General features: G+C 42.2%; 1 protein-coding gene across 3 annotated transcripts in view; it reads left to right on the forward strand.

Annotated features, from left to right (window-relative positions):
- The first annotated feature begins 1,634 nt into the window (after positions 1-1,634).
- Positions 1,635-20,787, forward strand: part of LOC106964988 (myosin-16) — a 28,455-nt gene continuing 9,302 nt past the window's right edge. The window contains exons 1-12 of one of the 3 annotated variants that reach the window (XM_015060819.1): positions 1,635-1,744; positions 10,002-10,058; positions 15,495-15,581; positions 16,519-16,764; positions 16,857-16,974; positions 18,142-18,269; positions 18,344-18,540; positions 18,627-18,759; positions 19,141-19,357; positions 19,553-19,689; positions 19,785-19,888; positions 20,367-20,559. In XM_015060819.1, coding sequence (XP_014916305.1) covers positions 1,712-1,744; positions 10,002-10,058; positions 15,495-15,581; positions 16,519-16,764; positions 16,857-16,974; positions 18,142-18,269; positions 18,344-18,540; positions 18,627-18,759; positions 19,141-19,357; positions 19,553-19,689; positions 19,785-19,888; positions 20,367-20,559 — 1,650 coding nt within the window. In that variant the 5' untranslated portion in view covers positions 1,635-1,711. Of the gene's footprint in view, positions 1,745-3,268; positions 3,521-7,204; positions 7,539-10,001; positions 10,059-15,494; positions 15,582-16,518; positions 16,765-16,856; positions 16,975-18,141; positions 18,270-18,343; positions 18,541-18,626; positions 18,760-19,140; positions 19,358-19,552; positions 19,690-19,784; positions 19,889-20,366; positions 20,560-20,787 lie in introns of those variants that run through there. The other 2 variants (XM_015060820.1, XM_015060818.1) reach the window with 2 other exon arrangements.

The raw sequence follows: 20,787 nt of genomic DNA on the forward strand, positions 1-20,787 counted from the left end.
GAGTTTTTCATCTTTTGTTGTGCTAGGTGACCAACAACATAATAAGAAGAGTTACAGAGGGCTTATACCTACCGTAGTTTAGCAGCTGCAGTTGAAATGCTTTTGACTCTTTTGATGCTCACCTTTCAGTCTGTCTTTTCTGAGTAATTTCTCATATAAGGTTCTCAGTCACGTTTAGTCCTTTAATTGTATTCCTGTTTAATGACAGCAGAGAAGTTGGTTGAATAAGTACCTGCTTTGACCCATTTCCTAAGCCACGATAGGATTTGTCTCTTTAATCTCTGTGGAATGCTTGATAATATGTAATTAGCCGTGAAAAGCTCAAAGACAGGTAAAAAAAGAGAAAAATTCCAGATACTGTTCATATTTTAAACCCTACCACAATCATAAATATTGACAGAGCATTAAATCCAGCTCTCTTATAAGCCGCAACCATACATCATAAAAAATGCAAGAGAGCATGGGGAGGGTTACTTATAGGATCTACTCTGAATCGAGAGCCGTTGCGGCGCGTTTTGAGCGCCTAGCGCAGCGAGATTTGAAGCGGCTAGAGCGTCCAATGGCAAACAACGGCTAGAGCTGACGCTCAACGCTCCCTTGACGCGCCTCCACACTGACTTTGAACGTAAACCAGACGTAGAGCAACATGTCAAGCGTTTGCATTCAAAGTGCAAATCGCCAAACTTGAAGCGTCAGATGCGTTTCTGACTTGCGTAACGCTTTTGTTGTGAACGCACCATAACTCACTTGCTCTGTGGTTACCTAGCAACAACCTGTTGAGTAACTGGTGCAGCAGCAGTTTCAGGTTTTGCCACCGAGCCTCAGAGCTACTTAAAATTAAACAACGGTGAAGCGTGAAAACTGTGGATAAAACAGGAAAAGGTCACACCATCAGTTTGGCTGAATTTCAGATATTTCACTGATATGAAACGCTTATATTGTGATACGTTTTTCCAGCCATATCGTCCACCCCGACTGAAAAATACAACCAGCGCTTCAATAGAACAATTTATATTACAGTATATTAATTTGTTTCAATGGCCTACCTCAAGTCCCAAACTAAATCCAGATAAGATTTTATGTTGGCTCGGCCCTTCCACAAGATGGACACTTGTGAAAGCGTCCACTTCGGACTTATGCTCTACTTTGTGTTGGTTTTTTTCATAAAACTCCCCAAAAATACCTTGCAGTTTGCAGTGGTAACTTAGCAACGTCGGGTGGGGGGGGAAATTCTCCCTGGAAACCAAAGAATACCTTCCCCACAGGTGAAGCATTCACCAAGATCCCAACATGTTGCTATCTGCCCTCCGTAGTGTGACAGCAGAGAGACGTATTTGCTGTACCTCGCAGCTACAATCAAAAGAAGAAAAGAGCCAGGTGTCGGGGGAAGACGCAGACTACACACACCAACTCGGCTTGACCCCGCTCAGCATTAATAAAGCCAATGAGTCACCTTGTTTCTAGTCCTTCCCGAAATATGAAATCTGTCAATTCAGCTCGGCTCACGGTTCGGTGGAGCGTTATTGGATGTTGTTGCAATAAAAAAATGACACGTTAAGAAGCTCATCAGTCACCTGTAAGCTGTGTCAGCAGAGATCGTTTCTGGTTGTCTGAAGGTTGTATTTTTTTTGTTTGCTCTCCTCCGGTGTGAAGGAAGGACTTGGAGATCAGCAGTGCCAGCACCAAACTGGAAGCAGAGGAGGCCCTCAACATGGATCTGCAGAGGAGGAGCAAGGAGCTGCAGGTCAGGAGCGATACGGGTTTACAGTTAGCAGCTGGAAAGGTCACAGGTCAAAAACTGAGAATAGAAATGCATCACGTGGATCGACTCGTTTCCTTTGTTAAAGATGCTGTGTTGTGTGCTACACTGCAAAAAAATCTAAATCTTACAAAGTATTTGTCAAGTTTCTAGTGCACATGTGTCAAACTCAAGGCCCGGGGGCCAAATCTGGCCCGCCATAGCGTTTTATGTGGTCCTCTAGACTCCAAATTACCTTCCCCAGTTTTTCACAAAATCAACAAATTTCCATATTTCTTTCTGATTTTACTGCAGGTTTTCTCAAAATTGGTCAAAAACTGTCAGTTTAAGTGAAGCTGCCTCAGCCTTTCTTGATGTTAAGTTATAGGCCGTAATCAATACGGCGAGTAATAAAACGTCACCATTAACATCAGACAAGAGTGCAAATATCGTAAAAATTTCTTACAAACCTTTCTAAATTTTCACCACAAAATCTGTAAAAAAAAAAAAAAAAAAATCACAAAAACAATCACACAATCTTGGAGGATCAGATATTTATTGATATTTTAACAGTCCAATTGGTTTTGTCAATACATTCTGGCACAACCGGCCCTTTAAGAACATTCAGATTTTTAATATGGCCCAAAATGAACAAGAACATTTTCCAAGTGAAATGGAACTAGTAACTTTTTCATCAATATTAAGGAATTATTGACTTCAAACAAGCTGCTTTGCCTTGTGGAAAAGTTATTTGTAAAGTAGTTTTGTCTCATTTCAAGTTTTCTAAGATATTTTCACTAGAAACTTGACTAAAAACGCTTGGTAAGATGTTTTTGTTGTTGGATTTTTTGTTGCTGAAGTTGATGGGTAACGAGTACAGGCTAATTAAATAATCCGTCCCTCGTTTAATTTCTGTAAAATATGTCAAACATAAAAATACCACTCAAATTTACCATGCCAGTTTTCATTTGCTTTTAAGTTTGTTTGTTTTTTGTCAAACTTACTCCATATGTTTCAGGTTATCAAACATATTTTAAGACCTTATTTATTCATTAATGGGGAAATGGCTATCCAAACCAAACTGGTCTTATGAACAAAAAGTAACTAATGGTCAGACATTCTCATAAATCATTTTTGAGATGCCAATCTTGTTCAAATGTAAATAAAAACAGACTTTTTTTTAATGATCCTCTAAAGTCGCTTTATTGTCCTTTCAGAGATTTTTGACGTAGATATTTATAAACCTTTATTCCTTTGTGTGAAACATGAGAAACAAGCTGTTTTTATTTATTTATTTATCCTTAATGGGCCACGTTTAACTTAGACAAGCATAAAACTTGCAATATATGACCTAGTTAAAACATGGACTGTTTCACTCCACATCTCTTATGCATCCTTTTAAAGCCCCAGTTTTGGTTTTGTGAAGCCTTGATTTGTCTGAAAACAAGCTGATTCTTAGTTTCTCCCCCCCAAAGTCTTGCTCAGGTCTTGTTTTCATTAAGCCGTGTGTGGTGTGTGTGTGTGTGTGTTGTGAGCTGGATTTTACGGTTTCACTGCCAGGCCCAAGCACGAGCTCTCAGCTCCTTACTAACTCGGTCGGTGCTGAGTAGAAGCTGACGACTCGGTGGACAGACACATTCCTGGCTTTCAGCAGAGCCGCTGCCGTCCGCTTGGTGATTGGATCAGTCGCTTTCCTGCTCCCAGGACGTCAGGATACGGTTTGGAACTGCGGCCTGCAGGAATCCGCCTGGATCTCCTACCTCCATCTGATGCTGTGACTGTGTACGGTTAGAAACGCGTTCTTGTTTTGACTCCGCTTCGTCAGTGTCGTTTATGGGGAAGCGAGGCGGTATAAAACGAACCGGGCTCTTGTTTCATTGCGTTGCTGAGTGATCTGCTCGAGCTTTGGCCAGCTGGCTAACAGATCAGCTTAGATCCTGACCTTGTTGTCTGTTTTATCAAAAGCTGTTTCTGATAATAGCCTTAAATCTTAGCTGGAGGCCAAACATGCTAAATGTTTTTATTATTATTATTGTTATTTATTGTCAGTTGGAAGAGCTAACAGAGTTTTTGTGGGAGAGTTAAACTGAACGGACACAGTGGGTTGAAATATCGCAACAAATCAAACGTTGGATTTCGATCCGATGTTTACTGTGGAACAACCTGGGCAGTGAATGTTTATTGATGCGGACATATTTTCAGTACCTACTAGGACATGACTGTGTTCTTTGGCTGGACTAAATACCATTTTTAAAGTTTTTTCAATCATTACATTGGAGATTAAAGGTTAAGTAGGGGAACCCAGATGTTCCTCTCTGAGTACCGCTACAAGGAAATACTCTTCCAGTTTTTCAAAATAAAACCCTTTCTTGTTTTTTTTTTTACTTTGAGATTTTACATTTTCTCCAAATTTTTTCCACTAAATTACACCTTTTTATTTTGTAATTTATAGAATACCTTGAAACATTTGCAGTATTCAGAATAGCCAAGGAAGGTTTTCAATACAGATTTGGTCAAACTATCAAATTCCCGGACTTGAAAAGCCTCCAAGCCCATCTTTGAGTCCAACCAAGCTCCGAGTCAGCACAAAAATCTATGGGATCAAAAACAGTCCGTTTTCCAGCAAGGGAAGCTCGTTCAATTGATTATCTAGGAAAGAGAGAGCTGAATACAGAAAGACGTTGTCAAGTGCATCATCTATAGAAAGAGAACCCTCGATGGGCCCCTCCATGAAGGTGTAAAAGTTATACAGTAACACCTGGTCAGGTGTAATTCTTATGAAGAAAACGTCAGGAGGTTATCAAGGTTCTGTTCCACTTGGCTTTTGGAAGCACGTGTTTACGCAGGATATCAGCAGCTTCAAGGGTGACGAATGAACGACCAGAGGATGCCAACGGAGGGCTTGTCTTTGCAGGTTGACGACAGAACTGTCCTTAGCGTAGCACAACATTTTGTTAAATATGTTAAGAAATCAGTGCGGCATCTTTTATTTGGATTACACTGCTGATTGTTTGGTGCAACCTTTTGTAAACTTTGTCCTGTAAACTTTGTGGATCTTGGTGTGTCATCCAGATAGCATCATTTCCGATAGCATGCATCTCTGTCACTGGCGTGTGTTTAGTCTATGTCTGTTGCTCACTTGTAGAGATAAGGACGTCTGGGTTTAGGTGTAGATGCAGATGGACAGGCCAGTCAGCTGTCTCCTGACCTCCATCGTCTGTTATCCTTTGACAAAATGGTCGCGCAAATGCGTCTGTGGACTTGCCTGGATTCAAAAAAAGAATGCTTTGTCTGTCATGAAAAATGAAGCTCCCTCCTCATCCCATAATTCAAAGCAGTTGGCTTAAAGGGCGGCCCGCATGCTTCATTCCTCTCCACAGAGCCAGGTTCTTTAGTAGTTTTATTGCGTGGCCATAAAGCAGTTACCCTCAGCCGGAGTGCTTTGGGGTCATCTGTGTCTGAAGAGATAAGAATCGTTTTGGTTGTGCAGCAGATGTTTAGCTCAAGGTGTTCATACTGTGCCGCACAACAAGAAAGCTGGGTATGAGTAAATGTTTTTCATTTTGGAGTGAAAGATGTACCTGAAAGATGGTTGTAGCGTAGATTCAGGTGACAATTGAGGCGCCTTTGTGATACTACATATTTTTAATTGAACCTGAAGTTTTCTACTTTCTACTTTTGCAGTAGAAGTTCATGGTTTAGGAGTCATTAGCTTAGGAGTCAGGTTTAATGGCATTGTTTTCAGAGATGAGGAGCCTAGAAACTGAATGTTGTTTTGAGTTAATTTACTTCTCTTCCTGGGAGTAAAGATGCCTCTGATAACCTGATTCACATGATGGTCGATACTATGAAAGCTACCTGGTTTCCTGTGGACCAGGAAGGGTTTACGCCGAGTCAAGGAAGTGCATGATATGATCAGTTTGACTGTTTCTGGTCGAGACTTATCAACACAAACTCCATTACTAAAATCTGCTCTGAAAGAAATCTGTTAATTCTTTTAAAGTTGAAGCTGATTGAGAGACTTTTTGTGGCTATTGATATTTAAGTACATAAATTCTGTTAAGGTTTTTATAACGCTCTGTAGATTTTAGCCTTCCTTTGTCAATGCTAAATAGACTGAGTTTTCATACACACCTATGTAGATTGGACGACAGATTGAGGAAGGAAGTGAAAACTGAACTCACAACTTTTCAGATTGCAAGGCAACTGGTCTTGAGAAACTTTTGTCTTTCATGCGTTAACGTGGGACCTGCTGGCCCGTCCACCCATTGATAGCCTGGACAAACTCACTCAGCAAATATGAGTGACTGCGATCATGTGGTGAAACAGAAATATAAAGCTGTGCGTCATCAGCATAAGCATGATTTAGAGATGTTGTAATTTACTATAAACTGAGTCTGAAGGGGATAAATGAGAGTGACTAGAGAATGGAGCCTTAAGAAAACTTATAAACAATGTTTGGCTGCTCAGGTGTTTGAATGTCAAAGGACACAAAAAAGGGCGTGGCTTACGACTCCCAGCTGTCACCTTTGATGGATTTCCCCAGTGCCGAGGTTTCACCGCCCAAAGGCACCCAGTGCTTTAAGCACGAGCAAAGTTGTTGATTGTTCCCATCTGCGTCAGATTGTACTTATTCCACAATTGGGTTGGGTTAGAATTTCAATCACAAAAGGAATGGGTGATAAGATATTTCAAATATAAGTATATAAATATAAGATATTTGGTACCCAATGGTAACTTGTGCATTTGAAATAAATAGCACTATTTAAATGCTCCCCTTAATTTGTGCTTATTTGCTAAAAACACACCCAAAATATGCCTTAAAGGACTTCATCCCGATGCATCTAGAGTGTACCCTCCATAGGCGTCATCTCCAGATTCAGCTGGTCTAACCTGTTTCATCACCTTCACTGCCTGTCTTTACCAGGTGTACAGGGCCTGTCGTCGCGTTCCAAGTCAAATCAATCAGACAACACGTTTACTGCACGGTTCCAAACGTCCACAGGCACTTTGAAGAACCAACATGTAGGGTCTTGTAATGAATTACAGTATTTTAACATGAGTATTTTACAACAGCACAGAGTCTGAAATGTTTTTTTTGTTTGTTTTATTTTTTTTCCTGGTGAACATGCGGGGGTTTAAAAATGTTCTGTTGAGAGTGGATCCTACAGGAAATAACAACCCACGCTGCTGTAGATCCCCTTTGACCCAAGTGAGGAGACGTCGACTCTGAGGCCACATCTGATTCCAGTTTATGGACAATTATTATCATATCAAAGAGCAGGAGAAAAAACGAAGAAGAAGAAGAAAAAAAAACAAGCTCATGCAAATTTGAAGATTGAACCCTGCAATCAAATCGAGCAGCTTTATTTTTCTTTTTCTTTTTTTTTATGACTTTCTGATGTTATCTCCTCTACATTTCCGAGGGATGTGAGCAATCATTTAGTCTGGAGCCAATTTTATGTAAATCTCCACAACAAACGCTGCTACGCTACACATTTTCTACAATTGTTTCTGGACCACTCGATGCATTTTGAGGCAGCTGAAGGTGGGAATTTAATGAGAACCAGATATGTGAGAGGGGAACTGACGGGAAGACGGAGAGAGGCTGTGCATGCATAAGGGGGTGTGGACAGCAACATGCCGGAGGGGATCAGCAGCAAGGTGTGTGTGCATGTGTGTGTGTGCGTGTGTGTGTGCACATGTTTGGGACAGTAAGTCTCTCATTCAGTCAGTCAGTCAGTCGGACTGCTGCTGCCTCGCCATGGCTGTTCTCTCCACAGATGTCCTCCACTGGCATGTAAGTCAAACATTTCTTTGAGTCTATGTAAACTCTTAAGAGAGCAAATGATGAGTTATTACGTATGAGTAATTGCTGGCATCAAGAGATTTTTGCTGGATCAAAGGCAGCACGGGTTGCCCTGAATGGTTACTTTCGTCAGAGTCCGAGGCGTCCGGTGCTTTGGGAGGTTTTGCGTGGCGTGTTGCCGACAGGCGGCTTTCACCGCCATCGGTGAGCCGCGGGCGGCCCCCGGGCTACGCGCCATGTCAGACACAACTTCCTGACACCGAGACAACGATAGAAACCGAAGATAACACCGAACATGACACAACACGGCAGGCTGTGGAAGGGGGCAATAAATTTTTATCAGCAGTAGAAAACACAGCGTTGGCAGGAGATGAGTGCAGCAGAAACGTGCTGTGAGTGATTTATGTTTGCAAAAGCATTTTGATTGTTTATGGTGGAGAGAGGAGGGGGAAGCACTTCAGGTTCACTTAGTTTGAAAGAATACCTCTGGACTGAAAGTATTGATCAATTAAAATTATTTTTACCATTGATTGTACGATACAGTTTTGTGTTGTAAATAGCACTGCAACGTCTTCTGTGTTGAGTTCAAGTTAGTAATTGTTATTTTTGTAACATTATGCCTTATCATCATTGTTAAACCTTGACATTTTTGTACTTCATCATAATTAATAAAGCATAATATCTTTATATTGTAGGTGTTTACACACAAGAACAGCATTGAATTGATCAGCCCACTTGAACAGAGCAGGATCTTTTGCATCTTGGGATCTTGGCATGGCGTTGACGCAATGGCAAGAAGGAACAGAAAGAGCAGTGACCTTAGAGAAGCAACTGTTGCTATTGGTCAAGCTGAGAAGGACTATGAGGCCAGTTCTAAGCGATCTGAAGTTTCATTTTTCTAAAAAGGGAAACATTGTTCACAAGGCGGAGACTCTTTTTCCCAGGAAAAAAATCCAAGAGCTCCATCTTGGACTCAACAGGCCTCAGTGGCCGCGTTAGATTTTAATCAGTCAATCTAATTTATTTGCATAGCACATTTCAGCAGCAAGGCAGTTCAAAGTGCTTTACATTATAAAAACATAAAACCATACAAGCCTTACATTTTGTCAAGTGTCATCATCAAAATCTTCGATCCACATACAATATGTTGGCTAATGTTCATGATTCAGAACCAACTCTAACATGTGGGTCCTGATTTAAAGGAAGTCAGTGTTCCAGCTGTGTTGCAGTTTGTCCGAGATTTGTGGTGCACAGAAGTTGAATCTTCTCCAGGTTTGGTTCTGGGAAGCATTGAACTAAACATTCAGCTTGGTGATTAAATATTTATTTTGCAACTGTATAAGTGAATAAATAACATGGTGGAAATAAGACTCTGGAAAATAAACACCCATTTGTTTTTTCTTGCTTCAAAGGCTAAATGGCTAAAATAATTGCTGTTCATTTTTAACTATGTAACGTTACAAACAGCACCCCATAGTGGTCAACATAGGTAATCACAATAAGCTCATTTAGTCAGATACAAACTAACCATTGATGTCCTTGACATGACAGTCTCTCCTAGTCCTCTTCTATTCTTTCATTTTCTTCTGCTGGACTCGTTTTCATGCTGAGCAGTGTGCTTTAATGCTAGGCTAACGTTAGCATGTCTTCTCTGTTTTTATATGACCTGTTGATATAGTTCAATACGGTTCTAGTTCTGTGCAGAAAAACTACAAAATATTACTTTAGGTGCCTTATTAGTTTTGATTGGCACTGCATTATTTATCCAAGGACAAAAATAGTAAAATTTCCCATTTTTATTTTTTTTTATTGCATTGTTTTCAGTGGATATTGTTGCCTTTAATGAGTTGAAAGGGTTATAAATGAAGCTGATCCCTGAGGGTTAAAAATCCATCAATCAGGATCTCAAGCTGATGGCTGGGATTTCTTCAGGTGTTTATGATCTCTGGTTGTGTTTTTGGTTTTTTTTTTTACTCTTATCTGCTCTGTAATTAACCTTGACTCGCCGTGGCTCTGACTTTTAGCCAGGGTTGTAAAACGTAAACAAAAAATTTAAAAAAAAAAAAAAAAACCTCCAGCCAAATTCCTCAAATGTCAGACAAATGGCATCGGTGCTTTTTGGTCTCGCTGACCAAAGGCAGCTCGGCCAGTCCGGGGTCATGCTGAAGATAATCACTGGTGGCTGCAGGACATTCTTTCTTTAAATTAGTACCTGAGGAAAAGACAAAAAAAAAAAAAGCCAGAGGCGTGCCAAATCTCTGGAGAAAGCAAAGGGCACGAGGCGGGACCAACCGCACAGAAGTGCTGGCCTGAAATAGCTAAATGTTTTTTTTTTTTTTTTCTTTTCTGCTGTTGTAATGACACAGTCTATAGTTGGAGCACGTTATAATGTTCAGTGAAAGCAGGTTTTTTGCTTCTCGCTCATGGAAGTGACTCTCCTGTGTGTCTCTTTAGGCCCGCATCGAGGAGCTGGAGGAGGAGCTGGAAGCAGAACGGGCCATGAGAGCGAAGGTAGAAGATAAAAACTGTCAGGTTTTCTATTCCCACTCTCTCCTCTATAAATGATGCAAACGCAGATCGGCTGGAGAGACGATAAGCCGAACGGCTCTGTGATCAGATTAACTCTGATCACGCTCATGAGGTGGACAACAGGCTAGTAGATTAGAGACTCTAGCTGCATATTCAGCTAATGAAGAGCCCACTGCTCTGAACCCCATTCAAAACCTCCTGGTTATTCCAACAAATATTGATTTCTGATAAAAACATTAACATTGTTGTTCCTAAATGAACATTAACTTGTTTTCTCTGCATTATTTGAGGTCTAAAAGCACCACATCTTTTTCATGAATTTGACCATTTCTCATTTTTTTGCAAATAAAAACTAAATATTTGCTTGGATTTTCAGAGGCATGTTGTCAGTAGTTCACAGAATAAAAGAACAAGGTTCATTTTACTCAAACATAAACCAATAAAGAGTAAAATCAGAGAAAGAGTTTTATTCCAGAGCTGAATATATAATATATAAATACGCAAATTGGAATTACAAACATAGATTTGATTAGTGGAAACACGGCCATTTTGAAAAAAGTCGGTAAAACGTTTCTGAGGTAGGACGAAGTATTTTTTATTTTTTTTTGTCTGTATGGAAATCAGTGTATTTCGTGAAACTACATTGGAAACACTTTTTTCACATCACCACGAGTCGTGATCGACAACCGGACGTTGCCACTGACGGAAAAGACAGAAGGAAACAGGAAGTGAGGGGAGGAGATTGACGGAGCGGCGTGTTTTTTAAAGACTTATTGTGTGAAGAAACGTTTTCACATCAGATTTTAATCGTGGCTTCATATTCAGTGGCCACGCCGCAATTGCGAAGCCGTGTGTGTTTTTATCGACATTAGCGGAAAATCGCAGGCGTTTTGTAATTGAAATTCATCTTCTGTAAGAAAGAAGGGAAGGAGAAGCTGTAGCAGGTTGACTTGCTACCGCTCCGCTCTGGTCAGCCCAAACCATCTGCACCTGTGATAACAATCCGGTTTGGGTCAGTCCTTGTGTTTCTGATTAGCACACAGGGGCAACCCCCGGAGCTTTTTCCTCTGTCTGATGTTTCCCATCACACACCACTGAGTGTTCCTAGGAATCCCCAAACCTCGGCCCTACAGGCAAAATAAACACCGAGACCTTCTGCCTCTCCACCACAAACAGTCCAACACATCCTCGCTGCTACGTGAAGCTTTCTGAAAAAACCCACGTCTGCTTCATATAAAGCTAATCTGCTGACGAGCTTCAAGTGTATGTTAGTTCAAACAAGTCCCGTCTTAAAGCCCGTGTGCGTTTAAGCCCTCATACAGAAGGTACTTCACCCGGAGTGTTGAACGGAGTGACAGTGGGCCCGAGGGCGCGTTGTCCTCACCTCTCTCCACTCTGGGTGGTATTCTGTTAACGGCGCTAGCCGGGAGCCCCTCCGGCCCCCGAAAAGCCGCAGAGCGGAGCCAGAGGCACGCGGAGGCTTGCAGGTCTTTATCTGTTCGGCAGCCTCCGTCTTCGGAGCGGCTCAATTACAACATACCTCGGCTGCAGACAGGCTCGCCATTGTTAGACTCTGCTCCTCGGGTCGCACTCAGCCTGATAGCATCTGGAGAGGCAGAGCGACAGACGGCGCTCTTTTTTTTTCCAGTGGATCCTCTCCCGGGTGGAATGCCAGGCAGACACACACACACACACACACACACACACACACGGTTCCATACAGAGGCATATACGCTCTACGGATGCGCCGACACCAACCCTGTTTAGTCCTCAACTCTGGTCCAAACAGACCAGAAAAACTCAGTATCAGTTTGGTTGAAGTGAACTCTGGCGCAGTTCGAATGCACATGTGGATTCAAGCAGACTGGACTTCCCTCCAAAAGCAGGAACTGGACTATAGTGCAGGGCATTCTGGGTAAATACAACCAAAACAAACAAGTCTGAAGAGCCCAGTTTGGTCAGACCAAGTCAAACTGTTCACCAGCTGAAAATGGAACAAATGCTGCAACTTTGGTCCCTAAAATCTACTGGACTGTGAGGTGTGAGAACATCCCAACACTCACAGCTCACACAAACATACGAATTCATGAGCAGCATTCAGCTAATGTTGTAAATACATTTATATCCATCGTTATTTTATCATTTATTTTATAAATACAGATTATAAATTGAAGCAAAATCAACAGATCCCTGCATTATTTCGTGGCAATGCATAATTGTCGCTTTATCGCAAACTTTCCACAAAAAACGATATTTAATCGACTGCTGACTCCCACCTGCAGGTGGCAGTATTTATTTTACTTCTGCTGCACTGCTGCTTCGGCTTTACTTGATTATAAATTCGTAGTCCGTGATCGATGTGGCGAGTAACAAGAATCGAGCTATTTAAGTTCTTGAAAGAGTAAAAATGTCTTTGTTTCCAATCTGTTTGCTTTATATTTTATTTTCTTTGTGTATTTTGTATGTAGATTCTGGAATGAGGTAGGAGGAAAAACATTGCAAAATTTCTTGCAAATATTTCTAAAGTAGCGTAACAAAATTTTAGTTTTTGATTATTTTTATTGTAAAAAAAAAAGAATATATCCACAAAAACAATTGCAAAAGGGATTTTTTTTTGGACGTGTTTTCAGAAGTTTTTTAAATGACTAAATGTAAATCCAGGTTGAACTCAGATGAGCAAACATACACACACACACACACACACACACACACACACACACACACACACACACACACACACACACACACACACACATACACATGCTCCTGTATGAAAAAATAATCTGACACTCGGATAATGTCAGTTGAACTTTTACCGTCTCCATGACAACACTAACGAGGTTCTTAAAGACATAAGTACAAATTGACTCTGGGATATTTTGAGTCATGTCTGTGTTTTTCCATTGCCTGTTGTTGAAAGAAGCCTCACTGCGGTGAGTTTGGAGAGAAGAAATTAAATCCTCAGAGCAGTGGGAGGCTCGTGGCTAATCAGACGGACTCTCCTGTCAAACTTGTAAAACTCTGTGTGCTGCAGTTTTTTTTTTCTACCTTAACATTCCTGTTTTGTTTTGTTTTTTGCTGATTTAACAGTTTGAAACAACTTGGATACGGTGGTGCATGGAACAATATTGCATCCCTATAATTTGTCAAGAAAACGTTGATAAGCTCTTTCAGAGACGAATAACAATTTGCGACTAAGTTGAATAATAACGTGAACCAAACAGTGTTTCACACAGACTCTAGCCGTGTTTCCATCAAAGGTTTTTCTTAATGCAGATTTTGAGGAACTGCATTAGACAAGAAAAGATTCAAAATAACTGCGTCAGTTTCGCTTGCTTCAGATGGTTTTTGGATCTGTGCTTTATAGAAGATACAAAACTCTAAAAGAAGGTCAGACGGGAGGACAGTCTCAGATTTCTGAGACGTGTGGTCCATTCTAGTTTTCAACTTCTACGTCTTGTTTGCTACTGATAAACATCCGACGAAATGACACTTTTGCTTTTGCTGATTGATTCACTCCAAATCAGCAGATGAAAATGAGTTTCCTGAGTGGACTCTCCCACTCAGCTCCTGCAGACTAGCCAGCAGCAATCAGCAAACACCTGGTGGAGGTGTGCATCTAATGAGCTCTTTATAGGAGCCACTTCACAGTGAAGCGCTGGTAAAAACCTTGTTAAAGAGGTAATAGAGGAGCCATGTTGTGATGAGTTCCTGAAGGCGGAGTTTCAGAAAGAGCAGGAGTTTCTTAAAGAGACAGTGGCCCAATTCAAAACTGTTAAAGTACAAAGTCAGATTTCTTCTAAGTCATATTTGATTTATATAGCAACTGAAGGTAACATAGTTACTTGATAAGAAATGGCACTATGTCCCTGGAAAACACATTTAAAATTGATTTGTATTTATACAAAACAAAGATGTTAGGAAACAGCAGGAAAGGTATTAACTACTCATAACTTCCCAGCAGAACCCCACTTAGGGAAAAAAAAAACGTACTCTGTTTATTTCTGCTATACTTTAAGCTGTGCTCGGGATTTGTTTTGTTTCTTTTTTATGTAGCTTAGCCTAGCGAGGCTTGTGCTGTTTTAATCCAGAAACGTATAAAGGAACGGAACATTGGACATCTTTAAAGTTTCTTTAGCGGGATGATGAGCACCGCAAAGCTTTTCTGCAAACGCGCCTTTGTGTGTATGTGTGTGTGTGTGTGCACGGAGACAAACAACTCCTCCACGCTCTTGTGCAAACGGTGGGATGACTCTGCCCTCTGCAGCAGCAGGGCGCTCAGTGGGGGGTCCTTCCAGCTCATGAATGGAGGGAGCGGTGTCGGGTGGTGTTGACTCAGCCAGCGGAGCGGTCCAGGCTGATGAGTGAGCCCAGTGTTCGGCGTTAGAGGGGGCGGGGTGTTTCAGGGTACAGGTGGACGGTAGGGAGCGTGGGGGGGGGGCTTTATAACGAAGGCCTCCAGTGTGAGGCAGCTGTTTTCCGCTGCCCGGCCAGAGGTGTGCAGGCGGCTGCAGCTCATTGTTGCGGTCCGGGGGGCTGAAACTCACGGCGAACTAGTCTCAACATCTACGCCTGCCTTTAAACCAGCTGTTAAAAAAAAAAAAAAAAAAAAACAGGGGCACCTTAAAAACAACAAGTATGTCTGCTTCGCTCATGAAGAAAAAGTTTTACCTCAACGACACTTTAGAGAGTTTAAAAAAAAATAAACCTTACATTTTTAATTTAATAATTCTTGCAACGTGAAGTTCAAAATGTCAGAGTATTAACTTTCCTTGTTATTAGTGTTGTTTGTTCACCTCGGTGGAATCATTCAGTCAAAAGGTGTCGTTATTTGGTATTTTTGTGGCTGAAACTGAAGAAACACAAACTACTAAAGTTGCGTCATCAAACCGTGAAATGTAATAATTTTAAGCTTGTATGCAGAATTTTATGAGGTTGCCACGTCTCCAACATTTAAGATAATAAGAAAAGTCCTGCAGCATTTTAATACATGTCAAAGTGAGATAATCCAGTCAGTCTGTAAATCAGAATATGTTTCCAGTGAGGCTCAGATTCAAAGGACCTTTTGAAAATAACTTTATTTAAGCAGATATTAAAATTAACAACGGCTCTTTGCTCAAGAATGTTAACGAAGAACATCAGCAGTAAAACACAGAGTATCAGTTAGCCTCAACAGGAAACAGGAGCTCCACGCCTGCGTCGTTCTGATTGGGTGCCACCCTACTGACCTCTGACCTCAGCGGAGGCTACCGTCAGTCATGCTGGACCCCTGCAGGTTAAAGATCCCGCCCCGTCAGGTGGTGACTGATTCAGATTTACTTTGTGAATTCCAGCAGATGTTTCTTTTCTCTCTGTTCGTTTAAATGTGCGCTCGCTCGTCACCTTGAAGATGCTTTCTGACCGGAGTGCGTTTGGCAGGTGGAGAAGCAGAGAGCCGACCTCACCAGAGAACTCGATGAACTCACCGACCGGCTGGAGGAGGCAGGAGGCGTCACGGCTTCACAGGTTCGCCAGAGCAGGACCCTCTGAAAAAGTTTCTCTATAACGCTACATCCTTTACGTATTCTGTATTTTGTTGGGATTTGATGAGGAAAAAAAATGACACACAAGGCAACACACAACCTCGGAGTGAAAGGGAGGAGTTTATGCCTCGTTTCATCTGACGCACCAAAATGAAATCATCTGCAACCATTTGACATTTGGTGAAATCGCAGTAGAAATCCAGCTGGTCTATCAAGGCCTCAAATTTATTTTAGAAAACATTAAGGAAGAGCAAAAAAATCCATGGTGGAGAAGTTTAAACAGGGAGTCCATTAAAAAGCCTCAAATTCATGCATTTTAAAATAAGACCTTAGATGTCTTAGATTCATTTAAAAATGTTCATTGGCATTAAATACACTAATCACAGGTCTTAAAATTTGTTGTGGCAGGATGATTTAGTCTCATATGTTGTGTTTTTTTTTTGGTCTCAGGATTTTTCTGTCAGGCAGAAGGTTTGATTCTACCAATAAGTAGCTGTCAATACATGCCAGCTAGCCAGCATACATCATGGATGAGTCCAGATATATTCCCAGTTGGCGGGGGGGCGAAGTTCATTTTTACCATGCGCTCATTTCTGTTGCCAACACATGCTAGGCTCGGTGCGATCTGTGCAGAAAAGCTTTTAAGCTAAGCACAAACCCACTGCGCCACGCAGCAGAACACCAAGCAAATATTATTTATGTATTTATTTTAAAAGGATAATTACAATTCAGTATGTAGAAGTGGAAAAGTAATATTCCCAAAGTGTTTTTAATCTAAAAAAAAAAGAAGAAAGAAAGAAATCCCAATAAAATGCACTGAGGTTTGTGGCTGCACCAGAATATATATATATAAAAAAAAACACCCCTCAGTTTGGGACGATTGGAGCCAAACTTTCACGATGAGTTTGTGTCACAAACAGATGGAGGCGAACAAGAAGCGGGAGGCTGAACTCCAGCGTCTGAGGAGAGAGCTGGACGAGTCGTCGCTCCAGTCCGAGGCGCTGGCCGCGTCCCTGCGGAAGCGGCACGGCGAGGCCGTGGCGGAGCTGAGCGAGCAGTGCGAGGCTCTGCAGCGGACCAGAGCCAAGCTGGAGAAGGACAAACAGAACCTGAGGATGGAGGTGGACGACCTGGCCGCGTCGGTGGACAGCCTGCAGAAAGCCAAGGTCGGGACGTTAGCAGGAGTGTCTGGTTGGTGCGGTTTAAAGCAGGCAGGTGATTTTCGCTGCTTTGGTCTCACGTTCGCGTTGCAATGCAGATGTCGTCAGACGGCCAGGTGAAGAAGCTGGAGGAGCAGCTGTCTGAGGCCAACAAGAGAGGAGACGAGCTGCAGAGGACGCTGTCCGAGCTCAGTGTGGCCAAGAACAGGCTGTCAGGTACACCGACTGCAAGTCAGAGTCAGTTCAGTCAGTAAATCCGGTGAGAATAAAGACCTTATTCTGAGTCCCCCTTAAAAGTCATGGAGCAGTTAGAAGCACCAACTCAGAAAACCTGGGCTGCAACTAACAATTATTTTAGTAACAATTAATCTATTTGTTCTTTTAATCGCTTTATCAGATAATAAAGTTGGCACATTCTGCAGATTTTTAATTTAACCATTTAAGCCTTTTTTTTATACAATATTACAAATCTATTATTAGATGCAAATAGTCAAATAATTGGATTGCTTTTATAGCTAAGAAAACAAACATTGTATTTTGACGATTATTCTAGTAATTAATCGATTATTCTGACGATTAATCGATTGAGTAATAAAAAACATTGTATTGTAAAGATTTTCCTAGTAATCTATTGATTATTCAGATGATTAACTGATTAATTTGGAAAAAAAAAATAGGAAAAGTTGAAAACATTGTCTTGCAACAATTAGTCTAGTAATCTATCAATTATTCTGACGATTAATCGGTTAACTGGATTAAATAAATTGGCACATTCTGCAGATTTTTAATTTAACCACTTAACCCTTTTTTTCATACAATAATACATGAAAATATCCATATAATTGGACGAGATGAGAAAACAAATATTGTATCGTGTTTTAGTAATCGATTGATTTATTGTTCTGACAAATAATTGGATAGAAAAATTCTCAAAAGCTGCAAGTTTATTTAACCACATTAGCCTTCTTTATCCAATGTTAGAAATACATTCATTGATGCAAATACTTACCTAATTCAATTCCTTTTTAAAATGAATCAGATGGAACATCTTCATATTTCTGCACCGTTTTGGCTTCATTACTGTTGTGACTGGGACGTTCTATCAGAAAATGGCATGTTGATGAGCCCGAATGCTCCAGTTAATGACTAATGAATTACTATAGTTGACGATTATTTCCATAATCGATTCCAGACGTACAACAAACATTAAAGTTTTAAGTACTGGAATTTAATGTCCACTAATTTAGTTCCAAACACAAACTCAGACCCGTGTGTTTGGACCTTCTTCACAGTCAGATCATCTCACTGTATTCTTGTTTTGTGCGTCCAGGTTGAATTAACCTTGCTTAGTCGTCAATAATCACGTCTTCTGCTTCCCACCAGCCGATAACGTCGACGTAAGCCGACAAGTGGAGGAGGCGGAGAGCAGGGCGAGTCAGCTGACCCGCTGCAAGTCTCTGCTCCAGTCGCAGCTGGAGGAGCTGAAGAAGCAGCTGGACGAGGAGGTCAAGGTTCGTGTGTCTCAGAAAACGCCTGGACGGGTTGGCAGCAAACGTCCGACGACCGTCCGCGTCTCTGTCGCCAGTCTAAGCAGGTGGTCGGCGGCAGCCTGAGCTCGGCGCGGCAGGAGTGCGAGGTGCTGAGGGAGCAGCTGGAGGAGGAGCAGGAGAGCAAGCAGGAGATGCAGCGCCTTGTCTCCAAGCTCAACGGCGAGCTGACGCACTGGAGGACCAAGCACGAGGCCGACGCCATCCAGCACGCCGACGAGCTGGAGGAGACCAAGTGTGTGGTGCTGCCGTCGGCTAATGCGCCGCGCTGCATGGGTTCTGTAACGTACAACCACAACAGTAATGTGGGATTTATCGCAGGAAGAAGCTCGCAGCCAGGCTTCAGGAGGCCGAGGAAGTGGTGGAGGCCACCCAGGCGAAATGCTCCTCACTAGAAAAGACTAAGCAGAGGCTGCAGGGAGAGGTGGAGGAGCTCTGCATGGACCTGGAGAAGGTAAAAACAAAGACAAACGACCCACATTAAGGCCGAGTTTACACAGAACCGCCCTTCAATTAAACCGTAACATTTCTGTTGCGTTCCAGCCGCTCGTCTACCGAGTCTCTGGCTGCGTCTACGTTACAAACGTGCCCAAAACTTTGTCCGCCAATGTCAAAAACACACAACTTAGAAACTGTGCAATTAAAATCACACACAAGTTTGCTTACATCATAAGTCAATAAAAACATGATGCGCCATCATCCTCCTACAACTTCCTGTCGTCTTCTTCGTCTGTGCCGTGTAGACGTTTCCAGGCTGTGATCTCGTGTAAACTTAGCCTAAAAGTTGCAGCAGCAAACCTTTTCAGTGCAGTCACAGCATACCACCTGACCTCAGGCCAGCAGCTGCGGTCAGGCGCTGGACAAGAAGCAGCGTGTCCTGGAGAAGCAGCTCGGCGACTGGAAGCAGAAGTGTGAGGAGCTGGTGGCTGAGGTGGAGGGCTGCCAGAAGGAGAGCAGGCAGCACGCCGCCGAGCTCTTCAAGGTCAAGACGGCTCACGAAGAATGTCTGGAGCAGCTGGAGGCTGTACGCAGGGAGAACAAGGCCTTCCAGGGTAAGAATGACAACGTATTGTCAACGTTTTCACCGTAGGACTTAGACTTACTGTCTACGATGCAGGTTGAAGCAGAATCAGTTGCAATGCACACGTCTTCCATCCAGAATATCAGATGCTCACAAAGCTTTAATCCAGCAGCAAATTTAAGCTCATTGTAACGACATCTGAGTTTTTTTGCTGTTGATTGCACAGAGGAGATAGCTGACCTAACAGACCAGCTGTCAGATGGAGGTAAGAGTGTCCATGAGCTCCAGAAATCCAAGAAGAAGATTGAGATGGAGAAAGAAGAGCTGCAGGCCTCGCTCGAGGAATTGGAGGCAGCTTTGGAGGTTTGGCACGACATCGGAAATGTCATTTTTGAAGCAAAATGTGCGATTGTTGTCGTGGTAAACCATGTTTTTTTTTCCCCCTTTGTTTTCTCCAGGCGGAGGAGACCAAGGTGTTGAGGCTTCAGTTGGAGTTGTCCCAGGCTAAAGGAGACTTGGAGCGCCGACTGCAGGAGAAGGAGGAGGAGGCTGAAGCGGCGAGGTGAGCTTCTCCTGAATCAGGGTGTCTGCACGTCTTTAAAAAGTCTTAAATTCATGGATCTGAAAAAGAGGACTTGGATTGATTTGAAAATGCGTGTTGTCCTTAAATATGTTAATCACAGGTTTTATATATTTATTTAATCCCGTACATTCTTGTACATATTGTGTTTTCTTTATTTGTTGCGAGACTTTTCTGTCAGCCAAACGTTTGAGCCACTCAACTCGAGGCGGTTGAGGAAACGACCTGCTAATTTACACTTGCAAGCTAGCGAGAGTAAATTAGCTAGTTAGCTAGCTGTTCTTAAGTTTGACTCGAACTGTGTCTTATTATTATTATGCATTAATATTTACTGCTGCGGGCCAATAACGTCACTGTGCGAACTCTAGAGGTAAGTAAGCCTGAGGCCGTTTCGACTTTCTGAACGAGCTTTACTGCCCGTTTTGAGCTTCACTCTGAAAAGCGACTGCCGTCTTCTCAGAAAAAGCCACCAGAGGGCGCTGGAGTCCCTGCAGGCCAGTCTGGACGTGGAGGTGAAGGGCAGAACGGAGGCGCTGAAGCTGAGGAAGAAACTGGAGGCGGACATAAACGAGCTGGAGGTGCAGCTGGACCTGCTCACCAAGAGCAACGCGGAGCTCAACAAGAACAGCAAGAAGATGCAGCAGCAGATCAAGGTCCGCTCACTTGTTTTTTAACGTCTTGTAAACTGTTGGATTATCCAGCAACAAAAACGTCTTTGTTTTCGACTTGGGTTTTACGTGATGGAACAACACAAAGTAATGCGCAGCTGTGAAATTAAGGAATATTGTTTAGTTGCATTTCAGATTTTTGACTAACTCAAAAAGCTGTCCACCTTGACCGGTCAAAAAATAAAAAACAAAAGGATTTTGGATATTCAGCAC

This window comes from Poecilia latipinna, unplaced genomic scaffold, assembly GCF_001443285.1.
Source record: "Poecilia latipinna isolate Pla-1442-1.1 unplaced genomic scaffold, P_latipinna-1.0 Scaffold1747, whole genome shotgun sequence".
Classification (NCBI taxonomy): domain Eukaryota; kingdom Metazoa; phylum Chordata; class Actinopteri; order Cyprinodontiformes; family Poeciliidae; genus Poecilia; species Poecilia latipinna.